At 45.8% G+C, this 21,189-nt stretch overlaps 2 protein-coding genes across 3 annotated transcripts in view; one reads left to right on the top strand and one right to left on the bottom strand.

Annotated features, from left to right (window-relative positions):
- LOC114582580 (asialoglycoprotein receptor 1-like) overlaps positions 1-15,422 on the bottom strand; it is a 33,656-nt gene extending 18,234 nt beyond the window's left edge. The window contains exon 1 of one of the 2 annotated variants that reach the window (XM_028703706.2): positions 15,287-15,422. The gene's annotated coding sequence lies outside the window, so the exon portion shown is untranslated. The remainder of the gene's footprint in view (positions 1-15,286) is intronic. The other variant, XM_028703704.2, reaches the window with a different exon arrangement.
- LOC114583627 (zona pellucida sperm-binding protein 3-like) lies at positions 3,784-16,381 on the top strand. Its single transcript, XM_077917806.1, has 9 exons — positions 3,784-4,266; positions 6,187-6,305; positions 7,918-8,021; positions 9,484-9,655; positions 11,408-11,528; positions 12,883-12,974; positions 14,673-14,812; positions 15,315-15,434; positions 16,365-16,381. Exons 1-9 carry the CDS (start codon positions 3,904-3,906, stop codon positions 16,379-16,381), a joined length of 1,248 nt encoding a protein of 415 aa, XP_077773932.1. The 5' UTR covers positions 3,784-3,903.
- The last annotated feature ends 4,808 nt before the right edge of the window (positions 16,382-21,189 follow it).

Here is a 21,189-nt window from a genome sequence, read left to right as displayed (position 1 = left end):
TCCACAACTTCCAGTTATGAGAGAGGGTGAAAACTGCCATCTCCAGGAACTCGCATTTGGGTCACATCCATATCATACCTTAAAAGCAGACCCCTGTGGCCAGCGCATCCCCCCCCCCCCGCTGCCGCCAAGAATTCTGGGAACTGTAGTTTGTTCAGGATGCCGAAAGTTGCTAGGGGGCCTACAAACACCCCAATTTCCCCTCCCAGACTGATTTAATGGTCAGTTTCTCTTCTCTGGGAAAGTAAAACACTTGTTGTTGTTGTTTAGTCGTTTAGTCGTGTCTGACTCTTCGTGACCCCATGGACCAGAGCACACCAGGCACCTCTGTCCTCCACTGCCTCCCGCAGTTTGGTCAAACTCATGCTGGTAACCTCGAAAACACTATCCAACCATCTCGTCCTCCGTCGTCCCCTTCTCCTTGTGCCCTCCATCTTTCCCAGCATCAGTGTCTTCTCCAGGAAGTCTTCTCTTCTCATGAGGTGGCCAAAGTCTTGGAGCCTCAGCTTCAGGATCTGTCCTTCCAGTGAGCACTCAGGGCTGATTTCCTTCAGAATGGAGAGGTTGGATCTTCTTGCAGTCCAGGGGACTCTCAAGAGTCTCCTCCAGCACCAGAATTCAAAAGCATCCATTCTTCGGCCATCAGCCTTCTTTATGGTCCAGCTCTCACTTCCATACATCACTACTGGGAAAACCATGGCTTTAACTATACGGACCTTTGTTGGCAAGGTGACCATCACTATATCCCATAATTTCACACTCTACAGATTTACAATTCTACAAATACCTCAATAATAAAATTTCATTGATTGACTTCCAAGATTAAATCTTGTAGCAGCATGGGTGTTTCCGATGCTGCTATAGCGTCAGGGCCAAATCGCCTTTGCAAATATGTGTTTCACTGGTTAATCTGTACTTGACTTGCAAAGCCGTATATTCCACAAATTTGTAATTTGCATCAATTAATTGATTCAATGGCAAACCGCTTTGATTTTTTGTAAATTTTTTGTAAATTTTTATTACCATCCACCAGTGTATAAAACTTGTGAAATAGATGATCTGAAGGATCTGTTTAAAAGATTACCTCTCTGGAAGGTCCTGAAAAGTCTAATTATCCTGACCATTGGCTACACCTGTGACTCTCAGGTGAAACTACCAGGTAGGTTTTCCCCCCAATCAATCACATCCTGTCCATTTCAGGCTGCAAAGTTAAAGTGGATTCCTTCTATTTCCAAAGTGTGTCAGACTTCTTGCAATAAAGGAAATTGATAGTATATTGGAAAGTTTGGGGTGACTATTAACCAGTGCAACATTTTATAACCCTCCCTGCAAACAAATACGAATGAATAATGTGCAATAAATAGCCGATAGCATTTCATCTTGCAAACGAGCCACGGGCTGCAATCTCTCTCTCTTTTTTAAAATAAATCATTTTTATTAATTTTTGCATATGTTTTCCAAACAAAACTTCACATCACATCATCTTCATTTTGGCTATTATAGCCTGAGGCTTCCATCAATTCTGTCAAGTGATTTTCAAATCTGCTATCTATTCTTGCGTTTTGTTATTATAATCAATGCTTTTCAACTTCCTTTCTGAATTATTTCCTTCCGAAATCGTTTTACAATAATTTATACAGTCCCCCTTACAAAACTTCTTGTAAACCTACAAGCGAGGTTACATTAATGCAATTGTCTTTCAAATAATTTATATATTTCTACCAATCCTTAAGAAAGTCCTGGTCTTTCTGGTTTTGAATTCTCCCAGTCAACTTTGCCAGTTCTGCATACTCCATCAGTTTTATTTTCCATTCCTCCTTTGTTGGTAATTCTTCCTGTTTCAATCATTGGGCTAGTAATACTCTCGCTGCTATAATTGCATATAAAAACAGATTTTTGTCTATTCATTTCAGTACCTGCAATGCCAAGTAAAAATGCTTCTGCTTTCCCCCCCACAAATGTATATTTAAACATTTCATTCATCTCATTATATGTATCATTTCCCAGAAGCATTTTACTTTCTTACAATCCCCACCCCATGTGGTAAAAGGTACCTTCTTTTTCTTTACATTTCCAACATTTATACAGTTTGGCCAACTTTACTGGTGTTACGTACGGGCTGCGAGCTCCTTGAGGAATTTTGAGGAATTTTGCTTTTTAATTTTTCTTCTTTTATGTGTCAAATGTGTTGAATACTAAATGGTAAAACCTAATAATAATAATAATAATAATAATAATAATAATAATAATAATAATGGGAGGTGGCTTCTTCAGTGGATTAGAGCATATTGGGGAACCTGTCTTTCAAATACTCCAAATGACCTAGTTCTCTGTCCAGTTCTGGGCAGCACAATTTAAGAAGGAGATGGACAAGATGGAAGGTGTGTAAAACCTAATAAAAATTATTAATAATGAAGAGTCCTGCGTTACAGGGGACCAAATGAGCCTTGGACTCCCTTCAAACAATTCTACGACATGACGGAAGGCAGATAGTCTGTAAATGAAATAAATTTACATGTGGAATGATATTTTTTAAACCAGCAGCTGTAGAAATAATTGTTTATTTGATTATATTACTAACGTAATTACCTGGATGTAGTTGAGGCTGTGGTTTTTTTTGGGGGGGGTAGGGGGAAACTGTATTTGATTGCTTGTATTGGATTATATGTTGTTAAATTCAACTAATAAAATATGTTTTTTTAAAAAAAAAAATGAAATTATTTCCAAAAGCGGCAGGTGATTCTGCGCCACAGCTGTCAACGTTTCCCTTTTTTTAAGGGAAATCCCCTTATTCCGAATAGGATTCCTCGCAAGGAAAGGGGAAAGTTGACAGCTGTGTCCTGAGCACAGACCATACGAGGTCCTGTGTGAGTGCCTGGAGGCGGTTGGCGGATGGATGGCGGCTAACAGATTGAGGTTGAATCCTGACAAGACAGAAGGACTGTTTTGGGGGGACAGGAGGCGGGCTGGTATGGAGGACTCCCTGGTCCTGAATGGGGCAACTGTGCCCCTGAAGGACCAGGTGCGCAGCCTGGGAGTCATTTTGGACTCACCGCTGTCCATGGAGGTGCAGGTCAGTTCTGTGTCCAGGGCAACTGTCTACCAGCTCCATCTGGTACGCAGGATGAGACCCTACCTGCCCGCAGACTGTCTAGCCAGAGAGGTGCATGCTCTGGTTATCTCCTGCTTGGACTACTGCCATGCGCTCTATGTGGGGCTACCTTTGAAGGTGACCCGGAAACTACAACTAATCCAGAATGTGGCAGCTAGACTGGGGACTGGGAGCGGCCGCCAAGACCACATAACACCGGTTCTGAGATCTGCATTGGCTCCCAGGACGTTTCCGAGCACAATTCAAAGTGTTGGTGCTGACCTTGAAAGCCCTAAATGGCCTCGGCCCAGTATACCTGAAGGAGCGTCTCCACCCCCATCGTTCTGCCCGGATACTGAGGTCCAGCTCCGAGGGCCTTCTGGCGGTTCCCTCACTGCGAGAAGCGAAGTTACAGGGAACCAGGCAGAGGGCCTTCTCGGTAGTGGCACCTGTGGAACTCCCTCCCACCAGATGTCAAAGAGAAAAGCAACTACCAGACTTTTAGAAGACATCTGAAGGCAGCCCTGTTTAGGGAAGCTTTTAACGTTTAATACGTTATTGTATTTTAGTGTTTTGTTGGAGGCCGCCCAGAGTGGCTGGGGAAACCCAACCAGATGGGTGGGGTATAAATAATAAATTATTATTATTACTATTATAAAAAAAACCCTGCGGGTTTTAGGACCCTGGGGGAATGAGGGCAGGACAAGGCGGGTCTTAATTGCTTGAGTCAGCTGACTGTGGGCGGAGTCAGAAAGCAGTATAAAAGGACAATCACTTGGCTCTCGGCTTCATTGCGTACCGGGGCTGCAGCTATGGGGCAGGAGTTTGCGATGGGGCTGCTTTTGCTGTGGGGCGTTTTTTTCTGCCAGGGGGCTTTTGCTGACCCCCAGAGTCCTGCCTGGTGGCAGCCAGAGACCTCGGATAGTGACCCCTTGCCCCCTTCCTCTGTTTTTTCCAGGGCCGCTCCTGCTACGCCCCATGCCGTGAAGGTTTCCTGTGAGCCCCATCGCCTGGTGGTGGCCGTGCACCGCGATCTCTTTGGGGTGGGCAGGCTGGTGGCCCCCACAGACCTGACTTTGGGGGCAGCCTCTTGCGCCCCGGTGTCCTTCGCCGCTGGCACCACCGACGTGGTCCTCTTTGAGGCGGGTCTCCATCAGTGTGGCATCACGGTCCAGGTGCTTTGGGTTCTCTGGGATGGAAGGGTTGGGGGGGGTTGTGGGTTTTTTGGGAGGGGTGGGTCCAGCTTCAGGGGTGCAGCTCAAAAATGGGGTGCTAGGGGGTGTTGAGCAACATGGGGCAGAGCCCCCTGGGAGGGTGGGTCTCCCAAGCCAGCCCCATGGAAAGGAGCAGGAGGCTTAATTTTTATATAGCATTTAATTATCCTTAATTAATAACTCTTTTCATAATCTTTCTTGTAATATTTCAAATACTCCACCTCACAAAACTTCTTCTTTTTTTTCTTATTTTCCAAATAGTTTTTTAAACAAACAAACTTAAATCTTCACCTTATTAAATCAAACTTAATTACATTGTGACCTCACAAAACTTCTTGCAATCCTACTAGCTTAATCTGTCTTGCAAGGGCTAAACTCAGTGATTGCTGCATTGATGGGAGTTTACTAAAAACAAGGAATTGTGTTTTTGTCAACTTTGGGTTTTTTTGCCTCAACGTTTATACGCAGTAGTGTCCAAACTTTTTTTCAAAGAGGGCCAGGTTTGATGAAGCGAAGGGCCGTGGGGGCCGACCAAAGTTGTTGACTTTTTCTGGGATTGAAGTTGTTGGGCTTTATTTAGGATTTTACCCCAAAGGTGTTGGGCTTTTTTTTAGGATTGAAGTAGTTGAGGTTTCTTTAGGATTTTACCCTGGGAAATTAACTGCCTCAAGGGCCGGATTAAACCGGCTTTTGGGGGCCGGATTAGGCCCCCAAAACGGACTTTGGACACGCCTTGTTTATAGCATGAGTAGGCAAACTGAGGCCCGGGGGCCGGATCCAGCCCAATCGCCTTCTAAATCCGGCCCACGGATGGTCTGGGAATCAGCGTGTTTTTGCATGAGCAGAATGTGTCCTTTTATTTAAAATGCACCTCTGGGTTATTTGTGGGGCATAGGAATTCGTTCATTCCCCCCCAAAATATAGTCTGGCCCCCACAAGGTCTGAGGGACAGTGAACCGGCCCCCTGCTGAAAAAGTTTGCTGACCCCTGGACTTTATAGGAATGCAAGAAGAGGCTTTGCAGGATCGGGCCACCAGCTAGCCCAGCGCCCTGTCCCCACGGCGGCCAACCAGACGCCCTTACTGGGAAACCCGCAGGCAGGATTCGAACCCAAGACCCAACGCTCCCCTCCTGCGTTTCCCGGCCACTTTCATTGCTGCCTCCAGCTGTGGGGTAGCCACTCGACGATAGCCTTAATCCTCCACAAATAGCCTTCTCCTCCCTGTCTCCCCCTCAAAAAAGAGGCTGCAGGATCAGGCCCTTGACGGCCACAAACAGCCCTTTGCTCCTCCATGAATTTGCCCAGTCCTTGCCATTTCAGTCAGCAGTCGCCGCCGCCACCTCCTGTGGCAGGGAGTTCCGCAGGTCAACCCTGAATTTTAATGTTGTATTTTAATCTGGTTTTTTAAGTGGCGTTTCAATCCATTGTTTTATATCTGGTGTTAGCCGACCTGAGTCCGGTCTTGGCTGGGGAGGGCGGGGTATAAATATTATTATTATTATTATTATTATTATTATTATTATTATTATTATTATTATTTAATATTCCGTTGGAAGCTGCCCAGAGTGGCTGGGGGATAAATAAGTTGTTGTTGTTGTTGTTAATAATAATAATAATAATAATAATAATAATAATAATAATAATAATTAATAATAATAATAATATTTATTTTCTTCCTGAGCCCCATAGCTTTCAGTGGGGCTGGCTGGGAAACCGTCCCAGGGGATGGGGGCCTTTCGGTGGGGCCTAATCCTTTGCCAAAAAGAGCCAGCAAGGAGCCACCTTGCTTCTGGGAAAGCTAAAAGTTCTCAGGATGTACGGATCCTGCAGCAAGTCCTATTAAGAGCTCTGAAAGTCGACCCATCTCCCTTTGCTTCCAGATGACTCCGGAAATGCTGATCTACCGAACGAGTCTCTTCCACAAGCCGTCGCCTTCCGCCAATCCCATAATAACCAGGACCAACGCTGCAGAGATACCCATTGAGTGCCACTACCCCAGGTGAGGAAGGCTGCCAGTTGGGTGTGGGGTGAAGCAAGGCTTTTTTCACCTTTGCAAGCCCTTGGCTTTTGTTCATAGACTTGCAGAATTGTAGGATGTGAAGGGCCCTCCAGAGGCCATCCAAACCAACCCCCATCAATGCTAACATAGCGCCGCTTCATGGGTGGGAGAGGGTCTGGAAAATTGTTCCTGTGCCTTTAAAAGAGCGGTAGATCAGGCAGAAATCTAACAGGTGAAGTTCTTGCCCTAATAATAATTATTATTATTATTATTATTATTATTATTATTATTATTATTATTATTTATTATTTATACCCCGTCCATCTGGCTGGGTTCCCCCAGTCACTCCGGGCGGCTTCCAACAAAACACTAAAATATTAATAATAATAATAATAATAATAATAATAATAATAATAATAATAATAATAATTTATTTATACCCCGCCCATCTGGCTGGGTTTTCCCAGCCACTCTGGGCGGCTTCCAACAGAATATTAAAATACAACAAGGCCTGAACCAGGCAGAGGGCCTTCTCGGTGGTGGCTCCCACCCTGTGGAACTCCCTTCCACCAGATGTCAAGGAAATAGATAACTATCTGACTTTTAGAAGACACCTGAAGGCAGCCCTGTACAGGGAAGTTTTTAATGTCTGGTTATTTCTTGTGTTTTTAATATTTTGTTGGGAGCTGCCCAGAGTGGCTGGGGAAACCCAGCCAGGTGGGCGGGGTATAAATAATAATAAATTAGCATGGGGGAAACGGAGAGAATACGTCACAAAACAGTGCCCTAAAATACATCCCTGGCCTTGTTTTGATTAATATCTGCAGGAGACTTTGTGGATATCTAAGTTATAATTAATCTTAATAATTATTCATAAAGGAAATGGCTTATAAGCAGTAAATAAGGAGGCCAGATACAAGATAAATGAAGTCTTTTATTTGGTTGTTTGTATTGTTGTATGTTATATTTATTGTATTTCTGTATTGGGGAGGGTTTGTTACGTTGTAAAAAAAAGTTCCAATAAAAATTATTTTATTATTATTATTATTATTATTATTATTATTATTATTATTAATTATTAATTTATTCTGGTGCTCTTGGGAGCTGGGAGCTGCCTCCCATCAACCCCTCCCAGCCTGCTGCATGATGGGAGTTGTAGTTCAGCCGCATCCAATGTGCTACAATTCCCAAAGTACCCTGGGCAAGAGGTCTTGCTAGTTAAAGCGCTCTGGGAATTGTAGTTCTGAGAGAGAGAGAGGGTTCTTTCTCCTAACATCTCTTGGCCCCCTTAGCAAACTACAACTCCCAGAATTCTTTGGGGGAAGCCTGGATGGTTTAAAGTGGTCCGATCCCTCTTTAAATGTCTGTGGGTGGAGGCCTTTAGCTCCTCCCATTATTGGCTGTGGCTCCTCCCGCTGTGGAGGATCCCTACCTTCTGCCCTGCCAACCCCAAAGGCGGAGCAACCCCCTAGATGTCTGGGAGCAGCAAGGGGTAATGGGCGGATCAGGAAGCGATTTCTCGCTCCCGAGGGTGGCGGGTCAGTCTGGATGGTATCTAGGTGCCCCACGGTCTTTGGACTGAGTTCTCAGCTGCTTCTCTCCCCGTTTACAGGAAAGGCAATGTCTCCAGCCTGGCCATCCGGCCCACCTGGGCTCCCTTCAAGTCCACCGTGTCGGCCGAAGCGAGGCTCGGGTTCTCGTTGCGACTCATGAACGGTAAGGAAGAGGGTGGATTCGGGGTGCGGAAAGGGCCTAGCTCACAGCCCCCAAACAGGTCTGGTTAGGATCCAGGGCTGCCGCGCACCAGGGCTTAAAAGATGCAAAGTTGTGCGTTAGCCCAAGTGTCCTGCCTCCGACAGGGGACAGCCAGATAACCCCCAAAGCCTATAAACATCGCTGTGGTTTGCGGTCTCCGAAAATGGAATTTCTGCTTGGCCGTTTTGGCTAATAGCTCTTGAACGTAGGATAGCTGCGTCGGCCAAGGTTGCAGGTTCGAACCCTGCATGAAACAGCTGCATATTCCTGCCTTCCAGCAGGTTGGTCTGGATGACCCTCGGGTCCCTTCTTCACAAGCTCTGTTTAGCCCTTTCACTCCTGAAGTTCCTAACCTTTGCTGCTGTTAGGGCAGCAAAATTGTTTTATGAAATGCTGGCTTCTTTCTTGAAGCCGGTAGAAAAAAGACAGTCACGGAACTGCGAAATTACACATGAAATACCATGAAAATCCCTGAAACGAGAAGTAATCGACTAGAAATATTATCTTCTAGAATTAAACTAAATAACAAAAATCAAGAAGTTTAAGGGAAAAATTAGAAAAACCCAGAACTGAACAAAGCCTTAACGGGACGCCGGCTACAAACCTCGTTTCACTGAACTATTCAGTTTCCTCAGAAGGAAATAGAGAAATCATAAACCTTAAAAGTTTGCGTTAAGTTATGAATTAAAAATCATTTTAAGTTAGAGCTTAATAATTACTTCACTATTAATATACTTCTACTTAATTGTATTTCGCTTCAACAATCCCTTTGATAAAATACATATTTTGTGATGTGCAAATGGCTTTTGATACCTGTCACGTCCATAAATTATTTCCGGTAATGCTTATTGATTTTCATACAACTATAACACATACTGTAAAACAAATAAAACAACAAAAAAGAAGAAAATAAAGCAAATAGCAGTAAAAGATACAACATCAAACACATAAACAATACAAATTAATTAGTTAAACTTCCAACCTCATAAAAATATTACTTGACTTCCTCTAGTCCCTCCCATTTGAATTTCCGTGTAACTAAATGTAGCAGTTTTCCAATATCATTATTCAAAAACAATATTCCAATTGTAGTCAAATTTCTTAACTTTTCTTTTTAGGTCCATAAATTACCATAAAGCATATATTCAACAACAAAAAAAGCGAGAATTTGTTGTTGACAAAGGACAGCTGGACATAGAAAGGGCCCCATTACCTTCAGTAGCTCAGGGCCTCATCCATCCTAAATCTGGCCTTCAGGGACCCTCCCTGCCCAGGCTCAAGTGGCAGGCTGTTCCACAGGCTTTGGGCCACTGCAATGAACCACGCTGTCAGCGGGAAAAGTTTATTTCCTTTTCTCTTCTGATACGCTTGCAATTAAAAAAATAAAAAATGATTAACGCATCCATCCTCTCGCGCCGCCAAGATGACTGGAGCGGCGAGCGGCTATCTTCTCGCTTCCAGCTGGGTGAGATCCTGCACCTGCAAGCCCAAGTCACGGCAGAGAACCACCTTCCCCTAAGGCTCTTTGTGGACAGCTGCGTCGCCAGCCCTGAAGCCACTCTGGGGTCTACGTATGCCATTGTCGACTCCAACGGGTAAGGAAATACCTTGCATGAGTGTTTTATTTCGTAAGTTTTATCATAGAATCGTTGGATTCGAACCCGCAACCCTAAGATTCATAGTTTTGCGCTCTACCAGGTGAGCTATCCCCAGTCTGGCTTCTATCCTGAATACCGTATTGGCCCGGATATACGCCGCGCTTTCTCCCCACTCCAAAAAAATTCCGACCCTGAAAAGTTATTAAAGCGGGGCTTGAATTCGCGACCTAACAAAAAATGGCTTTTTCCGATATCGCTGCTGGAACAGATGTACGTTAAAACGGAACAGAAAAATGGTTTCGTTGCCAGTTTGCGAGCTTGAGTACCTGTGGAATTGTCGCAATTGAATAGCATTTTCCATTTTAGCCGATTGTACGGTAACTTTTCTGGGCTTGCGAGACCGAAGGCTTAAATTGGCTCGGAGTTACAATTCTACCAACCGCAGCGATTTTGGGAGCGGCTTATATTCGGTTATTCTCATTTTTGCGGCTTATTTGTGGGTGCGGTTTATAGTCGAGCCAATACAGTAACAACAACAACAATTCTCTGAGCAGTTCACATACAACGGCATTACCCTATTCATTTAAAAGCAGCCAAAAAACCCAAACAAATTGGACTTTTAAACTGATAAAATGTCATAAAATTAACAAAATGCAGGCCAAGTCACCTTCATTGTCCGGGTGCTGGCTTGCCAAAGCGGAAAAGAGATCTGAGGGTGCATCAAGTTGTACAAGGGAGGTGCCTATCTAATATCAAGTGGCAGGGAGTTCCAAAGACCACATGGGAAATGGATGATTAAAGTGCTCCCTGAATGGGGGGAGACGGACTTCCCAAAGCCAGGAATCCCTGTTTCAGCAGCGCTCAGAGCAAAATTGTTATTTCTAGTACCCTCTGAGACTTTGCTTCTGTTGTGATTCCTGCCTTGCGGCGGGTTGGACTGGATGACCTCAGGGGGTCCCTTCCAGCTCCCTCACTTGGGAACATAGGAATATGCCTTCTGTCTGGCTAGTAATCTCTTGCCCAGCAATCTAAAGGCCCCAAGCAGAAAAGCCACTTCCCCGCTAAGGTCTGTGACTTGGGGGATAGAGCGTTTCTTTTGTGTGCAGAGAAGGTTCTGGGTTCGAATCCTGACGGCATCTCTGGATATGTTGGGACTTAAACCTCCCATCAGCACGGTGCGCGGCAAATGGTGCTTCCTAACACGCCTAAAGAATCACAGAGGTCTTATCCAGCCTTCTTTTGTCCTTCTGCTTTGGAAAAATCCACTCTTTAGCGCTCAATCGGCACAAACAGGCAATTCTGGATTGATGTTTGCTCTGATTTAGCACGAAAGAGCAGCTTTTCCTTTGGAAAAGGAAAAAACCCACTTAAATCGCAGGGGAAAACCTGATAAAATCTCAATCCTGTATCCTCAGTGCTGTATTTTTAACTCTCGATTGGGAGCCGCCGAGAGTGGCTGGGGAAACTCAGTCAGATGGGCGGGGTATAAATAATAAATTATTATTATTATTATTATTATCCAAGGGAAAAGGTAGGTGGGAAATCTAGCGTAAAGGCCTACCTCGAGGAGTCTCTGGAAACAGAAATCCGCCATAAGAATTTCCTTTCCTTTTCACCCGAAGGGTGGTCAACAAATTTAATAAATTTAAAATTTAATAAATTTAATAAATGAATGAAATCTGGGGGAAAGTCAATTTTCCACCACCCTCCAGTCCCCAAAGTCGGTGACGATTTCTCCCCTTGGCGCAGGTGTCTGGTGGACGGGAGGCAAGAGGGCGTCTCGTCTGCGTTCCTCGCACCCAGAGTCTCCGAGGAGACGCTACGTTTCACGGTGGACGCCTTCCGGTTTGCTGGGGACTCCAGGAATATGGTGAGCAGGTGGGGTTTGGCGGTGTGGGAGGCCTTATCTGGGCCCACAGGTCTGTGGGAGCGGCGTCCCTAGAGCTTTCGTCCACCCGGCGTGGATGGGAGTTATAGTTCAAAGCGCCCGGTGGGCGACAGGATGGCCTAGGTGGGTTTTGCAAAATGGACTGCACTGCCCCCTGGAGGCAGCATCGTTACTTGCACGGGTCAGAAAAAGCTTCAACTGGGTTTTTGCAATTAATTCTTAAAATCTTTACTCATTTTTCTTTTTCATTCATTACATACATCTCAAATTCTTAACATATAGTATATATTTCTTCCTCCATCCCCTCCTAGCCTTTCCCAACTTCGGCTTCAGAAAAAAGTTATTAATAACATAACATCAAACCTAAAGACATAAAAGTATTTACACCATAATATTTCTCTATCTCCTAAACATTTTCTAATACTAATAATGTGAATGTTTATTTAAATCCTGCCATCAAGTCTATCGACTTTCTTTGTTTCTGCAAGTATAATATGAATGGTTCCCATTCTTTTTCAAAGTCACTGTGGTCGTTTTCTCCTAATCTGTCATTTTTGCCAATTCTGCATAGTTCATCAACTTCTCTTTTGCAATTAATTCTTAGCGGCTGGAATTTTATTTTATCCCTTAGCCGAATCACGCAGACCGCTATTATTATTATTATTATTATTATTATTATTATTATTATTATTATTCTGAGTGTTTTATTTTTTATCGGGGATAGTTTTATGGAGCCAAGTGAAGCTGGGTTTGGGATCCACTGACTTAAATGCTATATAAATCATCTAAACTAAAGAAATCAAACAGTTGTAGGGTAAATGGAGGTCCGATTGGGTCGAGGTGGGTTTCCCCCACTCCTGATGGGCAGCGCTTGTGGGCGTCCCATGCCCTATGCAAGCCCTAAAATTAGAGAGGCAGTGTAGTGCAATGGTTAGAGTACTGGACTAGGACCTGGTAGAGAGCAGGGTTCGAATCCCCGCGCCAACTAGGCCAGGAAGCTCGCAGGATGTGACCCTGGGGGCCGGTCACTGCCTCTCAGCCCAACCTCTATCCCACAATGTTTTTGGGTGGGGATCAAATGAGAACTAGGGCCTCGGAGACCCGGGTTCAAATTTCCACGTGGCCAAGAAGCTCACTCACTGGGAGCCGGTTAGCCTTAGCCTATCTCGCAGGGTGGTTGTGGAAAGGGGAAACCATGCCTGTCTCGTTGAGTTCCTTTGAGAAAAAGGCAGGATATCCATGCAATTAATAAAGATGCAACCAGTTGATTGACACCTGTTGCCACTGTCCCCTCGCCCCAAAAGCCCTTTTTAACCTTTTGCCTTCTCCCTTCCAGCTGTACGTGATTTGCCACCTCAAGGTAACGCGAGCCGACCAGACGCCAGATGTCCGGAACAAGGCTTGCTCCTTTGACGTTGCCAGCAGCACGTGAGTCGCTTGCGAGACATACTGGTATCTTCCCCTTCCTGAAGCCCTTTTCACTATTTACAGGGCCGCCTCTCCTGGTCTGCCCCGCAGAGGACCTTAAGGTCCATGAATAACCATAGTTTAGAGGGCACTAGGGACGCGGGTGGCGCTGTGGGTTAAACCACAGAGCCTAGGACTTGCCGATCAGAAGGTCGCGGTTCGAATCCCCGTGACGGGGTGAGCTCCCGTTGCTCGGTCCCTGCTCCTGCCCACCTAGCAGTTCGGAACTACGTCAAAGGGCAAGTAGATAAATAGGTACCGCTCCGGCGGGAAGGTAAACGGCGTTTCCGTGCGCTGCTCTGGTTCGCCAGAAGCGGCTTAGTCCTGCTGGCCACATGACCCGGAAGCTGGACGCCGGCTCCCTCGGCCAGTAAAGCGAGATGAGCGCCGCAACCCCAGAGTCGGTCACAACTGGACCTAATGGTCAGGGGTCCCTTTACCTTTACCTTTAAGATTAACAAAACCAAGGAAAGGTGTTGTTGTTGAGTCGTTTAGTCGTGTCCGACTCTTCGTGGCCCCCTGGACCAGAGCAGGCCAGGCCCTCCTGTCTTCCACTGCCTCCCGCAGTTTGGTCAAACTCATGCTGGTCCCTTCGAGAACACTGTCCCACCATCTCGTCCTCCGTCGTCCCCTTCTCCTTGTGCCTTCCATCTTCCCCAACATCAGGGTCTTTTCCAGGGAGTCTTCTCTTCTCATGAGGTGGCCAAAGTCTTGGAGCCTCAGCTTCAGGATCTGTCCTTCCAGTGAGCACTCAGGGCTGATTTCCTTCAGAATGGAGAGGTTTGATCTTCTTGCAGTCCATGGGACTCTCAAGAGTCTCCTCCAGCACCAGAATTCAAAAGCATCCATTCTTCGGCCATCAGCCTTCTTTATGGTCCATCTCTCACTTCCATACATCACATTGCTTTTCTCCCTGTACCTTTACAGTTACCAAAACCAAGGAAAGGTGCATCAAAGCTAACTATCATCTTTATGGCCCAGGATGCCTGGCGAAGCAAAAGGCCACTGGTCTGTGTCCTAGAATGCTTATAGGTGCCTGTCAGACGTAAAGAAAGCAAATGGCAGAGGTGGAGAGGCTTGTGGGATTCGGTCAGAAACTATTGTCAATGAATCAAACCCCGTCAACGCAATGCTTTCATCGCGGACACAATGGCTTGCTTCATTTTTCATAATTCGTCATAGCAATCCCACCTGACCCCCACATTAAAGGTAAAGGGACCCCTGACCATTAGGTCCAGTCGTGGCCGACTCTGGGGTTGCGGCACTCATCTCGCTTTATTGGCCAAGGAGCCGGCATACAGCTTCCGGGTCATGTGGCCAGCAGGACTAAGCCGCTTCCGGCGAACCAGAGCAGCGCACGGAAACACCGTTTACCTTCCCGCTGGAGTGGTACCTATTTATCTACTTGCACTTTGACATGCTTTCGAACTGCTAGGTTGGCAGGAGCTGGGACCGAGCAACGGGAGCTCACCTCGTCGCGGGGATTCGAACCGCCGACCTTCTGATCGGCAAGTCCTAGGCTCTGTGCTTTAACCCACAGCGCCACCCGCGTCCCTGATCCCCACATCGGTCTTCTGCAAAAAGGATCACGGGCGTTAAGTGGAGGTGGGGAAGGGGGATCTGCCTGATCTTTAATTCTCTTCCCATTTCTCCCCAAAGCTGGCTTCCTGTTGAGGGACCTCGAAGCATCTGCAGCTGCTGCGAGGCGAGGAATTGCGACCGGGTGCCGGCAGAACAGGCCCCCAGCTTCCTTCCCAGACCCCGAGCCGTGGAGATGAGCTGGCAAAGAAGTCTACCAGGTGAGTGGGTTGTCTGAGGGCTCGGAGGTCGTCTCCTCCAACCCTGCCCCTCCTCACGCCTTTGGTGTCCTCCCCGTATGCATTACTGGGGGTTGAGCGGGATGATAATAATATTACTAATAATAAAAATTATTGTTTATACCCCGCCCATCTGGCTGAGTTTCCCCAGCCACTCTGGGTGGCTCCCAATCGAATGTTTAAAAAAATACAACATTAAATATTTGAAAACTTCCCTAAACAGGGCTGCCTTCAGGTGTCTTTTAAATAATAATAATAAGAGGGTTGGGCAAAATTCATGGAGGAGCGAGAGGGCTATCGATGGCTACTAGTCAGGATGCCCACGCCCTGCCTCTGAATCCCAGTTTCTGGAAGCTGCGGGAAAGGAGAGAGGGGTATTGAGTTCGAATCCTGAAGATTTACCCATCACAGGCCTCTAGTTGGCCACTGTGGGAACATTGGACGTTCGTAACTGACCTGTTTTGTGGCTTCCTCCTGACCACAGCCGAGCTGACCGCACCGCAGGCGCACCTGACGCTGGGACCCTTCTTTGTTTTCGACTCTCCGGAGAACTCTGCAAACTTCCCCGCAGACCCGGCCGGCGCTCAGAAGACGGGAGTGGAAGGTAAATGGGCCTCGCAAAACAGATCTTCTTCTCCTTTTCTAGTTTCTCTTCCTAACTTTCCAAGAAAGGAACTGGAAGATGCTTCCTCGGTAGTTTTTTTAGGGTTTGGTTTCCACCCTCGGCCATTTCCCTGGAAATGCCTTTTTCTGCTGACTTTAAAATCTGAGCTTGCTTCGGCCAAAAACTGCTTTTGGAGCATTTTAACGAAAAAATTATGGTGTGTAAAAAGCAGGAAGTTTGTGGCGCTGCCTCATAAGACGCACGGGGGGGTCATCCAAGGAAGCAGAATTCTGGTTTTCAGGACAAAAAGAGACGCAGCACATAATTTGACCCCCGGAACTCACCGCCACAAGATTAGCGATGGATGGTTTTTTTTCAGGCAAGGAGGGTGAGGTTTGGATGGCTGCTCGTTTCATAGCTGTCAACTGTCCCTTATTTGGCGGGACAGTCCCTTATCCCAGCACCGTGTCCCGCTGCTGTCCCTTATTGATGATGTCCCTTAAATTTCCCGGGTTTCAAAGGAAGCAGCTCCTCTCCTTCCCTCCCTGCTGGCCAGGGAGGAGGGAGGCTCCAACTGTGTTGCTTGGCTGCGTTGCTCACCCAATAAGGAGTCTGAGAACGACTGGGGGGTGGAGCTTGCATGCCTTGTGCCAATCAAATCGGCCGCCTTGCCTGGGGACTCGCCTTTGCTCAGCGCTTCCCAGCGGAGAGGGGATGGTGGTTTTCCTTGCTGCATCCCCTTTGCTGGGTTGCTGCGCTGTGGGAACCACCGCTTGAGGCTTCTTTGGGCTGCTGGCTGGGCTTTCTGCCTTTGGCTCGGAGGGGCTCAGAAGTTGAAGACACCTGTGCTCTGAAAATCCCTTCTTTTGGCTGCTGATCCCTTATTTTCGAGGCTGCTGGTCCCTTATTTTCAAATCTGTAATTTGACAGCTATGGCCTGGATGTGAAGGGTGTGTTTTGATTCCATTATTGGAGGTGGCACGCCCTCAGAGGGTCGGTTTTTGTGAATCTCGGGCGAGGAGAGGGGTGTTGCAAACTGGGTCCCATTTGCAGAATTCCTTTGGGGGGCACCTAGGTAGCCCCGTGCGAAGGGCAGGATCCTGGACCAGCCGAATGGCGCAGCGATTCTCGTCAAAAATATCCAGAGCGCCTTTTCGTTCTTTCAGTGTGTGGCTAGATCAGGGGGCAATGGAGAAACCCAAAATGTCCGGAAAACTGGAATAATTCTGGTTAGCTTAGTTAGATTGCAATGTGGGTGCCAGGTGGGTCTCTATAGGGAAGGCGTTCAATAGAGAGGCTGTTGCCATAGCATAAAAAGACAAAAATATATTTTCTCTGCCCTACCTCTGAAGGAGGGGCACTGCGAAAACTTGTAGAGTGGTACCTTGGTTCTCAAACAACTTGGAACCCAAACACTGTGTTATGTACTGAGTTGAATAGGATCCGGAATGCAGCAGTCTGATTGGCCCTAGAACAATAGGATTCAGAATGCAGCAGTCTAATTGGTCCTAGAACAATAGGGTCCAGAATGCAGCAGTCTGATTGGTCCGCAGGAGCCACCCAATCCAGCTCCAGGTGGATGTGAATCCGCAACCTGATTGGCCTACAGGTGAATCCCGGAATTAGCCAATCACGTGGGGCCCATTGTGTAAATAATGTATATAAAGCAGACCTTTTGGGGGAACTTCCATTCCTCCTCAGCACTATGAGCTGAATAAAGAGCATGAAATCCACACTCGACTCTGAGTATATTTCACACTGCAAACCCGGAAGTAAGTGTTCCGGTTTGCGAACATTTTTCGGAAACCGAACATGCTCAATTTTGAGTGTTACACTTCCAATTTGAGTGCCACGCTTCCATTTTGAGTCTTACGCTGAGGTCTGTCTGCTTTTGCTATTTACGGTATTTTGCATTTTTGATATTGCTGCTTTTTTTGTTTCGTTTTTGTGACTGTGTGGAAACCCAGTTCAGCTACTGATGGATTGATTGTGTGACTGCAGTACATTGTTTATTGCTTTCATTTTATAGATCAGTGGTCTCGTTGGATAGTAAAATTCATGTTAAATGGCTGTTTCAGGGGTTGTTTTTAAAAGTCTGGAACGTTTTGCGGTGCTGGTCTTGACCTTTAAAGCCCTTTGTGGCTTAGGGCCCTTGAATTTACAGGACCGCCTCTCCTGGTCTGCCCCACAGAGGACCTTAAGGTCCATGAATAATCATAGTTTAGAGGGCCCTAAGGAAGTCAGACTATCCTCCACCAGGGCCAGGGCCTTCTCAGTGGTGGCTCCCACCTGGTGGAATGCTCTGTCCCAGGAGACCAGGGCCCTGCAGGATTTAATCTCCTTCCGCAGGGCCTGTAAGACAGAGCTATTCCGCCTGGCCTTCAATTTGAATTCAGCCTGATCTTTTATTCCTCTTCCTTCCCTTTTTATGAAGATTACCCGCTCTGGGATCCCACAGCTAATTCTCCCCTGGCCTCCTCGCTGGCCCAAATAGCACTAATTTAGCCACCTAGCCCTGCTGATCTAATGTTTATTCAATGGATTTTCCCCTAAATTGATTTTTGATTCTTAAATTTATTGTTATTCACGCTTTTATACTGTATTTTATGCTGTTTTTTGTTGTATCACAATTAAGTGTTTTAAATTTGTTAGCCGCCCTGAGCCCTGTTTTCTGAACTGGGAAGGGCGGGGTATAAATAAAAAAAATTATTATTATTACTATCTATGGGAAGGCGCGCCTTGGTTTTGGAACATGCTTTGGTTTTGGAACGGACTTCCGGAACGGATTAAGTTTGAGAACCAAGGTACCGGTGTATATGTCAACTCAGTCGGTAGAGCACAAGAATCTTAAGGTTGTGCGTTCGAATCCCACTCTGGGTAGAAAGATTCCTGTACGGCGGAGGGTCGGACAATGACTCTTATGTGATTCTGGGAAAGGGATGGCTTTATATTTTGAAGGCAAGGGGAAAAGAAAACCCAGCACTATCTGATCCGGCGCAGTAGGGCTTCCAATTTTCATTCTGCGCCCAGGAAATTGCAGAAGATGCAATTATCTCCAAGATTAATTTGGGAAGCCTCAGAGCTCCCTCTAGTGTTGCGGAGCTGGCACTGCCAGAAGCAGGATTTAAATGGTGTTTCCGAATATCGCTAGGGAGGGAGAGAGAGGTTCAATTCAGGTCACCCTGGAAGACGAACGGACTCAATTTGCACGATCCGAAACAAGGCGAAAGCCGAAACGCAGCCCCCTCTGAAATAATAATAATAATAATAATAATAATAATAATAATAATAATAATAATACATTTTATTTATACCCCACCCTCCCCGGCCAGAGCCGGGCTCAGGGCAGCTAAAACCAGTAAAATTACAGTAAAAACATAACGGGGTGGGGGAAACCAAATTAAAATACAGGTTAAAATGCGATTTAAAATGAAGCCTCATTTTAAAATAGCTGATAAATCAAAACTATAAGGGGAGGGAAACATAAGGGTCAGACTGAGTCCAAACCAAAGGCCAGGCGGAACAGCTCCGTCTTGCAGGCCCTGTGGAAAGATGTCAAGTCCCACAGGGCCCTAGTAATAATAATAATAATAATAATAATAATAATAATAATAAATAATTACCCCACCCATCTGGCTGGGCTTCCCCAGCCACTCTGTGTGGCCTTCAGCAAAATATTAAAATGTTAGTCTCTTGTGACAGAGCGTTCCACCAAGTCGGGGCCAGTACTGAAAAGGCCCTGGCCCTAGTTGAGACCAATCTAACCACCTTGTGACTTGGGACCTCCAAGGTATTGTCATTTGTGGACCTCTCCATGGGGCATACCAGCCTGAGTAGCGGGTAAAAAAAAAATGCATATGCTGGGGTTAATCGTGCATAAAAATGCATATGTTGGAGAAGAAATTGGAAGGGGCCTGAGGGTCATCTAGTCCAACCCCCTGCAATGCAGGAAACTTTTGCCAAATGTGGGGCTCGAACCCACAACCTTGAGATTCAGTGTCTCATGCTCTTCCAACTGTGCTGTCTTATGTTAGCTATATTAGTTATATTATTATTATTATTATTATTATTATTATTATTATTATTATTATTATTATCAGTGCTTTTTCCTGGGGGTACACAGGGGTATGCACACCCCTAAACATTTTGCAAATCTTTGTACAGTGGTATCTCGTGTTACAGACGCTTCAGGTTACATATGTTTCAGGTTACACACTCCGCTAACCCAGAAATAGTACCTTGGGTTAAGAACTTTGCTTCAGGATGAGAACAGAAATTGCGCGGCAGCAGTGGGAGGCCCCATTAACTAAAGTGGTGCTTCAGGTTAAGAACAGTTTCAGGTTAAGAACGGACCTCCGGAACAAATTAAGTACTTAACCCGAGGTACCACTGTAGTTTTGTTCGTTTACTATATTTACTCTTCCTGATTTGAACTATAAAATGGTGGTTTTGAGTCGAAATGAGAGTACCCCTAAACATTTTATTTAGGAAAAAACCACTGATTATTATTATTCTATCAATATATTATTGCTTTACGGTTGTAGGTGACCTGGTGAAATGTTTCTGTGGGGCAACTAATCCGTATAATCACAGGGTTGTATTTTTTTTGAGGGACGGACCGGCATTGAAATTAACAAACCTAAATTAAGCAAGTCCAATAATGTCAACACGTCTGCACTGAGCAGGGTCTGCGCTGGGAAAATGACCGATAATACAGTGGTGCCCCGCAAGACGAAATTAATTCGTTCCGCAATTTTTGTCATCTAGCGAATTTTTCGTCTTGCGAAGCACGAAATCCCATAGGTATGCATTGAAAATCAATTAATGCGTTCCTATGGTCAAAAAAAGTCCAAACAAAGCCAAATTTGGTACAACAACAGTTTATTAACTGCTCTTTAAAGTCACACATACTGTAAAGAGCAGTTCAAAAATTGAAGGGAAAATAAATTAACTTTATAAACAAAACATGTCTTTGTTTTTAGACAAAGAAAACAAAGTTGCGAGATGTTTTCGTCTTGCGAAGCAAGCCCATAGGGGAAATTCGTCTTGCGAGGCAAATCGAAAACGGAAAAACCTTTCGTCTAGCGAGTTTTTTGTCTTGCGAGGCATTCGTCTTGCGAGGTACCACTGTAATTATAAATGCGGCATTTTTTTCCTTTCACGTAAAATTTTATTTTCAAATGAGACTGCATCTGGCTTTGTTGTTGTTGTTTAGTGGTTTAGTCGTGTCCGCCTCTTCGTGACCCCCTGGACCAGAGCACACCAGGCCCTCCTGTCTTCCACTGCCTCCCGCAGTTTGGTCAAACTCATGCTGGTCGCTTCGAGATCACTGTCCCACCATCTCGTCCTCTGTCGTCCCCTTCTCCTTGCGCCCTCCATCTTTCCCAACATCAGGGTCTTTTCCAGGGAGTCTTCTCTTCTCATGAGGTGGCCAAAGTAGTGGAGTCTCAGCTTCAGGATCTGTCCTTCCAGTGAGCACTCAGGGCTGATTTCCTTCAGAATGAAGAGGTGTGATCTTCTTGCAGTCCATGGGACTCTCCAGAGTCTCCTCCAGCACCAGAATTCAAAAGCATCAATTCTTCGGCCATCAGCCTTCTTTATGGTCCAGCTCTCACTTCCATACATCACTACTGGGAAAACCACAGCTTTAACTATACGAACCTTTGTTGGCAAGGTGATGTCTCTGCTTTTTAAGATGCTGTCTAGGTTTGTCATTGCCCTTCTCCCAAGAAGTGGGCGTCTTTTAATTTCGGGG

The sequence above is a fragment of the Podarcis muralis genome, chromosome 13 (assembly GCF_964188315.1).
Source record: "Podarcis muralis chromosome 13, rPodMur119.hap1.1, whole genome shotgun sequence".
NCBI classification, from domain to species: Eukaryota; Metazoa; Chordata; class Lepidosauria; order Squamata; family Lacertidae; genus Podarcis; species Podarcis muralis.
Note: the sequence above shows the minus strand (reverse complement) of the source record. Positions and strands in the feature narration are given on the sequence as shown.

What these genes read in the sequence shown, in the direction of transcription:
- LOC114583627 (XM_077917806.1), top strand. Translation starts at nt 3,904, where the DNA reads ATGGGGCAGGAGTTTGCGATGGGGCTGCTTTTGCTGTGGGGCGTTTTT. An exon ending in GCCATTGTCGACTCCAACGG is followed by an intron (nt 9,656 to 11,407) that starts GTAAGGAAATAC and finishes CCCTTGGCGCAG; the next exon opens with GTGTCTGGTGGACGGGAGGC. An exon ending in TTTGACGTTGCCAGCAGCAC is followed by an intron (nt 12,975 to 14,672) that starts GTGAGTCGCTTG and finishes TTCTCCCCAAAG; the next exon opens with CTGGCTTCCTGTTGAGGGAC.